The 12608-nt window shown below is 35.9% G+C and overlaps 1 protein-coding gene across 1 annotated transcript; it reads left to right on the plus strand.

Moving 5' to 3' along the window:
- The first annotated feature begins 8494 nt into the window (after positions 1-8494).
- Positions 8495-12300, plus strand: LOC103709333 (uncharacterized). The gene is made up of 3 exons (XM_008794630.6): positions 8495-8799; positions 11530-11651; positions 11759-12300. Exons 1-3 carry the CDS (start codon positions 8664-8666, stop codon positions 12080-12082), a joined length of 582 nt encoding a protein of 193 aa, XP_008792852.3. The 5' UTR covers positions 8495-8663; the 3' UTR covers positions 12083-12300.
- The last annotated feature ends 308 nt before the right edge of the window (positions 12301-12608 follow it).

A 12608-nucleotide genomic window follows, 5' to 3' on the forward strand; every position in this document is an offset into this window, starting at 1 on the left:
GAATCAAGAATTGAACCCTTAACCACTTGACCATAGGCTTGTTCAAGATGCTCTCAACCACCAAGAAAACAATTTGTTATTGATAGTTTATCAAGCTACACTAACTGTATTTGTTATTCAAAAAATGTCATTTGCTCACTATTTAAATCATCAATTCTTTCTAATAAAAACAAAATAAACAATTCCTTTTCTCTATACTTCATTTTATGCATTTGAGTACTTTCACAACTTTACTACTTAAATATAAAAATATCAATAAATTTTGTATATTTTCTATATTAGATGCAACCTTACTTTTTTTTTTTTAGAATTAAATAAATCATGATTTTATATCTATGCTCCAACTAAAGAGTGGTGTAGAATGTATATAATGTGTCTTTTAATGGTATTTAATGTAAAAAAGTTATAAATAATTTTCATCAAAAAGGGAAAAATATAAATAGTTGTGTATTTTATGTTATATCTAATTTTTAAAATATTTTTAATTATAGCTTGGTCTGACTGATTGATCTGGTGGTTGGATCAATGACCCACAGGCCCTTGGCCATGTCAATCACCAGTCCAGTTTTCATTATCTATGATATGGACCCAAAGAATGCTCTTGTATCATTTGTTTCCATTGTGTTGATATGCATCATCTTGATGTGCCCCAAACTCTTGATCCACTAACGAGTCTCGAAGATCTGATGATGGTGCCGCATGTACAACTTTTACACCATCATATCAATGCTTGGTTGTTGTGGAGCCATCAGATTGATGGCCAACAAACTGTTAACCATCCATTTGATGGTATTCTTCGATGAATCTAGCAAATCAATGAGAAATGTATCTTCATATTGCTTGATCTCAATTATAAACTTTATCATGATCACCTGATCTTGCCATGGATGCTCCACATGTTCGTCTTATTTTTTTGCAATTGAATGGATCATCAACTGTAGAGTTTCCAATCGACAGATTTTCAATTGCAGGCTCTTGATGTGAAGATTTGCTGCTTTTAGGATATTGAGCGGACAAATCTTAAATCACAGGATTTTTGTCAGATGAATATTTATTTGCAACACTTTTGAAATGTGATTCTTCAGATAATTGGGTCTGTGGTTGTGCCAAATGAATTTTTTAGGAAGCCCATTAACAATTGAAAGTTGGGGCCAGGAAACTATATTAATGCATTGCCTAATGCCTTGGTCTATTGGGATTGCTTAGAGCACAGCATTTATTGATGCTAGATCATTTTCTTCTATAGATGTCTTATCATCATGCATCTGCCTAAACACCTCATATTTGAGGTGCTGATGGAGAGCTTCAGTCCTGAAACTTAACTCTTTATTTGATAACATGATGATGGAGAAAAGAAAGGAGGAGAGAATAGATAGAAGATCAGGGAATAGAGGGGAAGAATGGAGCAGCATCTTTTAGCTTTACTGTCAAATTGATATAGGACCGAGGAGAACCTTCATATTGTGTGGAAGGTCCAATAAACATATATCCTACTTGCTGTTCAGTTGTCAGAAATAGGGCAGAAGAGGGAAGTTTTGATTTTTAAAGAGATATCAAATAAGCCTGCCCTACAAATTAGTGAGCTTATATAGGTACTAGAAATTCTAATATGAAGGTTTAATGGTAACCATAATGATTCTGATGTTGGCTTGCAAGAAAACTTAGATGATTCAAAAGTTTATGGCAGAAATATAATGCAAGATCAAGAAAAGTTAATGCAGTAAATCAGCAAGCACGAAGAAGATAGTAATATTAAGAGAATAGAAGAAGTGGGGGGAGAGAGAGAGAGAGAGGGGTGGGGGGCTGAACCTGGCCTTAAGAAATCCTTTTTCTCTTTGAAAACAAACCACGTATCAGTTCTTCATCTATTCTCCTAGAAGTAAATTATGACCCTTCAAAAGTAAACTTCTCACCCACTTATTTGACTCCAGTTAGAGTTCCTAAAAATTAGGGTCTAATCTTTATCTAAGGTATGCCAACAGGATGCTTGTTGGACACACCTAAAAGTCATAAGAGAAAAGTTGTGGACACTGGTCACGGTTTATGGTATTGCAGCAGTACTGTAGCGTGAAAAGTGTCAAACACCAAATCCCTTTTTAAATAAAAGAAACACTTGTTCAAATCTCTGTCAATTGATTATACATTAAATGGATTCAAAATAATGGACTTCTGTTGATATCATGACCTCCTAATCATAGCCCCATTGCATGGATAGACTCAAAAAAAAATGCTACAGCATTAAGCTGTCCGAACATATAACATACACAACCAGAATCTACATTTGCTAATGCCAACACATTCATATAGATATAGAACCTGATATTTTTATGGGATGTTTCACAGTAAACAATCTTAAAAATACAAACAAGCCATGCTTATGCACAAGAAACAGAATATGACGAAACTGACTCGCAACTCTGGTAATGTGGAAATTCTGGAATTTGATTGAGGCATTTGGCTCCTTCTTAATGCCAAGTTTCTGGCGGTTGACTTCAGGCAGTTTTTGAAGATTAGACAAACTTTTATCTGATGAAGCAAGTATATTGGCTCAAACTCAACGGTGCTTTCATCTCGAGATGTGACTGATGAAAATCAGTTATCTTATGGAAATTAAGAGTTGCGGGATACAAGAGTCAGTTTTCATAGATTTTGAGCTAGTACGCTTCTAGGGGCGTATCTTGATTTACATGGTCATTTTCTCAATAAGTATTCAATGCGAAATTGGCCATGCCTTTTTAAGAAATATAGATATTTTAGGATTCAGTCTTATAGCTTCTTATAGTGGCAACCACATGAACATATGTTATAGTTTTTCTATGAGAACTTCGGGCAATTTTGTACCTAACCTTTTAACTTCATGAAACCATAAGATAGACTCCTTTTCTTCATGCTTCTATTGGCTTTACTTATGAAATTGAACCCTTGAACTTTGGTCGAGTCCCTGAATAGAGCTTGAGTTGACAAGTATTTCTCTTCAATTATATCATAAAGTGTAAGGTTCTGTTCCATATAGACTAAATCTTTGGCTCTTCATGTAATAAAGCACTCTTTAACACTCACTAGAAGTTGTGGTCAATTGTCAGTCTGATGGTGAGAAATATTTTGCAATGAATGAGAGGCTCTAGTACTTAATGATTTTTTTTTTTGGAAGGAATGCACCTGCAGATCTGCTGGAATTAGATTATCAATTACTCAATGATCAATATTTCTATTGAGTGGGAGAATGGAATGGAAGCTAGTTACACACAATCTTCATGCTAACTGCCTATTGCATGTGGAGGTTTTTTTGAATATTCATCATTTCTTTCTTCATTTTCATTGATTTGAGTTCACTTTCATTGTTAAGGGATATCGAGTATGATGGCCAAGCATATACTGAAGGTAAGCATCCATGTATGAATGGTTCTGTTTCTGCCAAAAGTATGGAGCACAATTACATTGGGCTTTTCACGAATCATAAGGAATGGGGTGGGAAAGATCCAGATGATTTTCTTAGTTTCCTACTTATAACAGTGCTATGAAATAAATTTAAATCCAGAAATTACGAGATTTTGCTGAAATTACTGCATAATGAAACTTTTTCATGTTCTAGGGTGAATCCTCAAGCTCCAAAAATGTTGAGAAGCAGAAAGTATAGAAGGAGATAGAGAGGTAAGCACCAGAAAATTCATTATCCTCTTCAATAATTTGAAATGGCCTTCTCCCACGTACATAGTCCATTACAACTTAAATTACAAAAGCCTAAACTTATTCTCAACCAGTAATTTAAACAAATAATTCCTAGTCCTTGGAAACTTATGACCAAAAGAAATTAATAAAAATTATGTGAATTTCATAATCCTGTCTTAACACTTTCAAGGCACGATAACTTTGTATCATTTTTGCCGCTAACACATCCAAAGGATATGTTTCACTAAGGGACCCTGAATTTTGAAATGATTCTAAGTTCTTGGATATCTAGTTATGACCCTGAAAAAGAAAGGCTATAAGTAAATCCAGCAAACAAGTTAAACAAAGTAAAATAAAAAATCAAAATTTAATCTAACCATATCTAAAACTTACAGTTTATCAATGAATATAGAGGGAAGGACTTAAGAAAAGGTATTAATACATTAATTGCCGAAATCTTCTGCCTAGGGCAACACATCCACTTGGAAATCTTCCCAAAATCTCGAACTTGTACTCACTTCTTAAATGCTTCCTTGCTAAAATGTCTCTAGAATATTTGCAGCCCCACCTGCTCTTCCACCCATTCTTGTTTCTGGCAACCAAGAATTATTCACTTTTCTTTACCCTTGTTTTGAATCTAACAGTGCCAAAGAGTTAGAGGATATAGATCAGTTTGTTGTATGGATACTTCATGCAAAATCAACAACAAAGTTTTGTTAGAAAGACTTAAACTTCTCGATTTGATCATCTCCAATGTTCAAGTCATGCTTGTTGGAGGCCATCATGATATAGATAGTTTTCCCGAGGCAGAAGAATGTATGCATTCCAAATGAAGGAAAAAAAATGGTTTTGATTAGGAAAATTGATTTTAAAAGAGTAAATCTGGTTCTTAAGTTGGCTTTACTCTTGATGTTTGGGAAATGGGGGATTAGTTATTATCAGGATTCCACAAAGCTAGATGCTTGTGCCATTGGATTTCTCTCTTCTTTTTTCCTGCTTTTCTTGCAGGCATGTGGCAAAACTGTATGCATGGCTGCCAAACCTAATCCTCGCCACATTTCATGTCTGTAGCTCACGGCCCCATTTCCCCTTTTATCTGGTAGATTAAGCGACCCTTATTTGATTCCTTTACTTGCAAAAACATCCATCTTTACCTTCTATAATTTGCTATGACATAAAGGCTGCATATTTTCAATTCTTCAAGTTGGTATCCAGTCTGAAGGTGTATTAAGTGCTTGATAGGTAGTAAACTTTGAATGATTACTTAACATAACACCCCATGGAAAGTTCGTCTATGATACTACGTCCTTCGCTTTTTATTTCAATTTCATTCTAGAATTTTGGCATAACCTCATTCGGCAAGCTAATCAACCTATCAACTCGATACCTTTCTCCCTTATATAATTTTATGGATGTGTATTGCAAATGGTTTACTTGATACTTAAATTAGATGCGAAAGGTTGTTAAACCGATTGAGGTAATATGGTGATTATGTACTTTATTGTTTTTTGAAACTAGATTGTATTTTTTCAGTTGAATTTTAATAGACTTTTCTAGTTTTATTCAAAGTAGAAATCATTTGTTGCAGGTTGGCTTGAGGAAGTCCAAGGTCATTAGAATTGAGCATTAAGGTGAAGGAGGTCCAATAGATCCACACTTTCAATTTCTTTTCTTTTTATGTTTCTTGTGAGAACCCTATTCCCTCTTTGTTTAATTATTATTTTATTTTATTTTTTTTATTTTGGGTGGTTTTTTCTCTTTTTCTTTTCTTTTCTTTTCTTCTTTTTTTTTTTTTTGTTGGGGGGGGGGGGGGGGGGTGTGCTTTGCATGTTGTGTTCCTCTACATGGAAATGATTCCATGATCGACATTTAATAGCCGGAATCTTCTGTCTAGGATAATTCACTTACTTTCAAGTATTGTTGGAATCTCGAACTTGCACCTGCCTCTGAAGCCTGTCTTTTTTTTAAGTGTTTCCAGAATATCCACTTCCCTATGCCTTCACATTTTTCTGGTTTTGGCAACGAAGATCAAAGATTACTGCTCCTTCTGCCTTGGTATTACCGGCTTGTATATACGTTGGTGATGATTGCACGTATCTTTTCTTATTTTCTTTTCGTGTTCAAGCTATCTCTGAACTCATTGAAATTTATAAAAATAGTATAATGCCCAACACCAACCACATCATTCTAGCCATCCTCTTTTTAGTTTCTTTAGTTATAAGTAAATTTTAAATCAGTAGTAAAATTTCATCAAGCCAAATTATGGGCTTTTACTATCAATTGAAATTCAACTTGCTTCTAAATACTTGTATATGGCCTTTGCTAAAGATCAAGTCTTATTGCACTTTCTTATTATAGAGTTCTTTGCATTTTCAGCTGGATTATGATTTGGTTCATATGAGTACTCTATCATCTCTTTGTAGTTGATTTCCATAGCTAAAGTTTTCACTTACAGTCATCCTAGGAAACTTGGTTGTGGTTTCCTGATCATTTTGTATCATGTTTAATAAAGTGGAAAAATCAAAAAAGAAAAAAAAAATCTGGCTAGGCTTTAGCCCAACGGTTGCTCCAAAAGTTTTGGAGGACACTGTGGGTTTTAAACCCCGGGATGTGTATCCCAAATGTTTGACTCTAGTAATTCTGATTGATGGTTCTCTGCCATTATTCTCAAAAAAAAAAAAGGTGAAAAGAATGTGGATCTCATGCATATATGTATGAGTAAATTGGAATGGTGATGTATTAATGAGTTTAAGCAATTGGAATTATGATGTTATTTTGTATCTGATCGGACTAACCCCCGTCATTGGATCTCATGCATATATGTATATATATCAATGATGAAGAATCAGGCAATGGAAAATTTGGTGTACGGATGAAACTGGCAGAACATGCAGATTCCATCCTTAAAAGTTTTGACTAAAAGCGGATATATATGGAATGCCTAAAGCAGAACTATATGTTTTTATGCGTGCATGTATGTATGAGTTTGGTGCTAGATAATCATGGGAGAATGCAGCAGCGTATGTTGGTTGGTAGAATATTAAGGTTTGCTTGAGACTTCATTCACTAATATTAACATGACAAAATTTAGTTTTAAGATAACAGATACTCCACGAATTAATTTTCAGAAGAGTGCAATGTATGATTAATCTTTCTAGTTGTTCTCAGGTTTTTCTGGGCTAAAATGCATCTAACAAAGAGATGGGGCATTGTAGTTGGTAAAAATCTTCTACTTGATCCTTCTTTAAGGAGCATCTGGGTTGAGGAAAGGAAAAGCCATGAATCATATGTTTCTGCTTTATGTTCTTGACAGTTTGTTAATATGTAGAATATTATTTGGCAGTAAAGTTTGCTTTTTGGTGCCTATTGAAACTGGTATTATCTCTTAGTTGGTTTTTAATTGAATCTCTCACAATATTTTTGATTTCAGGGTTATATGTTTTATATGTAGATTATGAGGACCATCAAAGTCTTAATCCTTTTCTTTGGTTTTATCTTGAGATAAAAATTCTCATGTATTCCCATTGGTTGCGCGCTACATCGACATTGTTGGTAATCACATTCTTTTATTTTGTCCTTTTGCCTTAAAATTATGATCCTCTTCTCAGATGATTGAGGATTTCTTGAATCTTTGCCTTTTGTCAGCTTGTATTATGGAGGCATGATTACTTGCTAACCTTCCACCTATGCGACATGTTGTTTGGTTGCCAGTTTTCTTGTAATCGTTTGGGCCGATTGGAAGGAGAAAATTTCATGATTTTTTAGTTGTAAATGAGTCTCGTACTTGATCATGTTTTTAGAGCTAAAATGATGGATCAGTTAACAGGATTTGACACAGGATGACTTCATCGAGTTAGGTTTATTTATAGTGAAGGAATTGGAAAGGAAAATAACCCAAGTATATTTTGATGCTTATGGTAGATGATAGAAAAGTTTCTTCTTGACATGGATGGAACTGCTAGTACAAGTTTTGAATGCTCCCATGGTAATCAGGGTTCACCAAGGTGGAGGGGGGGTACTCTTAGCATTTCATTAAGCGTTATGACATTCTTTTTCTTTTCCAGTTTATGATTGGAATGAAGGTGATATAAGGTCAGTTCTGCATGAGTTTAGTGCAATCTCATCTCATAATTAAGATTTTGATAACCCGGTCTCATCAAGGACATCTTGATATAAAGAAGCAAAGGCAAGGACTGGGTCAAAGAAATCCAAACCATTGATGATTGTTGTGATGGAATCCTTTAAAAGAAGAAAGACGGTGTCTATGTTTCCAAGGGGCACCTATTGAGGAAAAAGACATCGAGGAGGAGATCTCCTAAAGTTTTTCTACAAATATATATATATATATATAGGAGTGGAGTGAGGATTTAGTCTAATTAATAACACTAATGAATCTATCTAATACGGAGCCCATTAACTAATTCAAGCATTTGCCAATATTTACTACACCATATGACTAAGACAATAGGATCTAAAAGAACCATATGATAACATATTAAGTACGAGCTCTTTAAATATCCATTCAAATGACAAAATAAAATTAGTCCATAAATAATGAAAGCCCTCTACTAGAAATTCCTATATTTTTATTACCAATATCATAAATATTCTAATAATGCTTCTTCTCAAGTTTGAACTTATATAACACACCCATGCCTCATTAACTCTGAGGGAGAATTGATTAAAAAATATTTTTTCTAAAGCATTTAACACCAGTCCGCACCTTCAGTTTATCAGAATTCAGAAGGCCAAGGCATGCCTCATTCCTTGCTCCTTGTGATAGTTCTATTTTTCTCTATAATTATAATATGAGCCTCTCGGCTTATTCCAACTTGGGCCTAAGAATATGCTTTAGCTACGAGCCTACGAGTCGTCGTTCTTAGCTAAGCTAGCAAAAAATTAAGTTGACCGTTTGCTAATAATAAAGTTCTCTCTCTCTCTCTCGCTCGCTCGCTCTCGCTCTTTCTGAGACGATTTCTGGAGATCGGTGGGAGATGGGAGCGACGGCAAAGAAGGCCTTCGAGGTGGCAGCTCTCTTGGATCTGAAGCCTCACCCTGAAGGGGGTTTCTTCTCGGAGACTTTTAGGGACTCCTCCATCACCCTCTCCAAGTCTCAACTCCCACCCCAGTGTAAGCTAATCCCATATCTTTCGCTTCAGTATGATCCTATTTTCTGATACTGGTTCTCTCTATTTGGGGCTTTCTCTTTGATCTTACCAGTTACTATTTTTTTTTGTTTGTTTTTGTTTAAATTGTGGATGTGATCTGAGCATCTTCAAGTGACTTTCAAAATTTGCTGATTTTTTATTTTGTTGCTAATTTTTATTAGTCTCGTTCTTAGGCTTCTTTGCTTGCTGCAAGTTATTCGCTTTATTGACAGACTGAAGATTTACATTCAACTTTGAAATTTAGACTGAAATTTAAATTTATATTGCTCATCCATGTTTTTTTTTTTTATTTTAACCATTTGAGTATGCTGCGGTAAAACAGATGTGACGTTGATGGTCTTATTCAGCTTCAGAATGTGCAGCTGCTATTATTTATGGCTTTTTTTTTTTGGTAATTTATGTTGATTCATAAGCTAATAGATAATCGCTTTGCTTCAAACAGCTAACGGATGCTCATTCACAATCTAATAGGTTGGAGTAGGACTGACACATATATTAAATTTGGGTGCGCTAATCCCTGAATTAAGCCCATCCCACTTGCAGCCCCACTTGTTCCTTTATTTACTGATTCTTTTTTTAGTGCCCACTTATAGCTAGAATATAATGCTTGTCTATGCTATCCCACTACTCTCAAATTTTTGGTTTCAAACCTAGCTCCTTCCTTCTCATGCTTCCTTTGGTACCTTCAATAGTGAATCTGCATGTTATTATATAAACAAATGTATTAGTTGATGAACAATGAAGAACACACAGACTTCCCCAGAATAATGATCTAAGGTTGCCTCCAGGAACATTCCAGTACCTCTTCCGAGCCTGCCATTGCTCAGCTTAATAACAAAATTAGCAAAGGAACAATCTTAAGTACTGCTGTTTGAAACGTCCAGTGGCTCTGCTGAAGCCACTTTTGCCTGACACCTTGAGTACATCAAGCCTAAGAATTTGACAATGAACATCGCCTTTTGCTTGCAAAATGTTACCCTCTCCGTTCTCCATATCGAATTTACATTGCAAAAAGGAAGGTATCCCATGCAATTCTTGCAATGGCATGACCAATTTTGAACTTACAAATCATTCTAATCGAGGTCTTCCACACCTTACCACCCCTCCCCCCCCCCCCCCTTCTCTCACCCTCTCCTCTTCAAAACTCATTTAATGACTTGTGTTTTAGTCTTGTTTTCCCAAATTAATTGTTCTGTCATCTTAGTTACATCTCCGACCATTCCCTCGCTTCTACACTCTTTCAAGTTATAATAATTATAGGCTGGCAAATTGCTTAGTCCTTCCTCTTCATCTAGCGAAACCAAGTCTCCTGCTTCTGATCATGTATGTTTAGAACTTTCGGGCCTCTGTCCTTCACGTTCTAGTGATGGATCTTTTTACTATTATGTGCACACTCACATGATAACTTCTCTTCGCTTCGTATGGATCTGCTTGAAACTAGAGATGCAAATGGGCCAACCTTCGGTCAAAATTTTACATTATTCAGAATACGCCGCTGAGAAGGCCCTATTAAAATGGATAGCCCTGGCTGGCAAAGGCCCAGTTTGCATGCATCCCTGCATGATATTCCACTGATGTCACATTTGTCACATCATTCGGAAATCTATTCCCATTGTCAATTATTTTCTAGGGTGTTTTCAAGGGAGTCATAAAATAGGTGGTAAGTAATTGTCAATGCATGAAGGAATGAAGGGACAAAAATATTTTATTAGTGGATGTAATACAAGAAGATGAAGTTAGCGCACATGCATATTCATGAAGACTCTACCAGAAAAATATGCACTCAACCAGAATTGTAACTGGCCTGTAACAGAACAATTCATATATCTGATTCAGTAAAATTCTTACAGATAAATGGCTCCAAAAATATCTCCCTTTTTGTAAATCTCATGATGGCCCAAGAAAACTATCCTAGATTCTCTCTCTCTTATATCCTACATGAGTATATTTTTGGTTTTATTATGAACACCTGAGCAATTTTTAGTTGGTTGGAAAAAATTATTGGTATTAATAAACATACTGAAATGTGAGATATCTCAACTTACTCCAAGTCACTTGGTCAGTAGTAAAACACAGGAGTCAACTCTGTCGGTTGTAAAATATCAGAAGCTCAAACCTGAACTGAACAGACCAAAACTAGTGGGACTATGCTTTTAGCAAGCAATAGCTTTTCCCTGGTAAGTACGAAATAGCGCATTTACGTTAGAGAGTTCATTACATTGCCACATAATCAAAGTGATGACTCTGTGGGATCAGATGTTAACAACACATTTTATAGGATCAATCGCAGGGAAATTCAGCAAAAGTTTCTAACAGAGAATGCTCTATTTCTGTTTCTAGCTGAATTTGATGCTGTCTTACTGCTCTAAGGTGGAAGCGGTTGCACCCATGTAGCCAAATCATTTGGGGTCATTGCCTTTTTTTCCCTTTTTTAGAAAATTTTCCTTTAGGTTAACATCCACCCTTAGTCAAACTTCATGAAAATCTTGATTTAACATTAGAAATTGCAAAGAAGATTTAGCATTAAGAATTGAAAAGAATGGCAGAAACTGCAGATGTACCTTGTATGAGGAAAGAATGGTGTGAGACAGCAAGTCCTCAGTTGTTGGGCAAAAGCATTTTTTTTCTTTAATTATTATATTTAGCTTTTATGATTTTGGAGTATGTTAGCTTCTAATGGAAGTTTTTTCAGACAAGGTTGATCGTCCAGTGAGCACAGCTATCTACTTCATGCTGCCAACAGGAAGTGTATCGCACCTCCATCGCATACCTTGTGCTGAAACTTGGCACTTTTACATGGGAGAGCCTCTCACGGTTTGGAAACATTCTATCCGCTTACATGACTGCATGATAACAGCATAAGTTGAGCATTTTGATCTTTTTGCTTGTCTTTATGGCCTACTGATCTCAATATCAACCAGGTGTTTGAGTTACATTATGATGGCCACATCGAGTGGACTGTTCTTGGCCCAAATCTAGATGCTGGCCACCGACTGCAGTACACTGTGCCACCGAATGTGTGGTTTGGATCATTTCCCACCTTGGATGTTGAGTCCTTTGCATCTGATGGTAGTATTCTTGTCAAAGCTCCGAAAAGGGACCCTGAGCTGCATTATTCTTTGGTTGGCTGCACCTGTGCCCCTGCCTTCCAGTTCGAGGATTTTGAGTTAGCCGCATATTCTGAGCTGAAGGCCCTCGCTTCCAATGCCGAACGATTTCTCGACTACCTCATCCTGCCCAGCTGAAGGAGAACCTTTACATTTGAGTGGATTGGTTAGCTTATTTTCATCAGTCAGATACAATAATCTATATCAGCTATAATAATGTGGCCACAGTTTATTCCAAGATGCGGTATTAAGTGGCCACAGTGGCTCGAACACTCTCTGTAAACTATATTCATCAGCAAATTGAGGAGTCTTGATCGAGAATTTTCTATAAATCAAATCTGGATTTAAGTGGTTCAGAGGAGTTTCCTGCTGTTTTCTTTTTTCTCCTATTTATGCATCATCAATGCAGAGTTACCCTAGTGTGATTTTAGAACCTTGCAGCAATCTCTTTCCTCTCATTGATCCATGGGTTGCAAATGAGTAGCAAAGTTAACCGAGAATCCATATTCAATATAAAGAATTTTTTTTAATACTTTTTAACATGGTATGCCGTACCGGTTCGAACCAGATGATACAGAACGTATCGTACCATACCAGTTTGGTATTGATATTGGGTATAGATGGCATATTGATATTCGGTACGCCAAAAATTTTTTGTACCATA

This window comes from Phoenix dactylifera, chromosome 5, assembly GCF_051530095.1.
Source record: "Phoenix dactylifera cultivar Ajwa chromosome 5, Ajwa_hap1_PhDact_Kaust_v1.1, whole genome shotgun sequence".
NCBI classification, from domain to species: Eukaryota; Viridiplantae; Streptophyta; class Magnoliopsida; order Arecales; family Arecaceae; genus Phoenix; species Phoenix dactylifera.

What these genes read in the sequence shown, in the direction of transcription:
- LOC103709333 (XM_008794630.6), top strand. Translation starts at nt 8,664, where the DNA reads ATGGGAGCGACGGCAAAGAAGGCCTTCGAGGTGGCAGCTCTCTTGGAT. An exon ending in GTCTCAACTCCCACCCCAGT is followed by an intron (nt 8,800 to 11,529) that starts GTAAGCTAATCC and finishes AAGTTTTTTCAG; the next exon opens with ACAAGGTTGATCGTCCAGTG. An exon ending in ACATGGGAGAGCCTCTCACG is followed by an intron (nt 11,652 to 11,758) that starts GTTTGGAAACAT and finishes AATATCAACCAG; the next exon opens with GTGTTTGAGTTACATTATGA.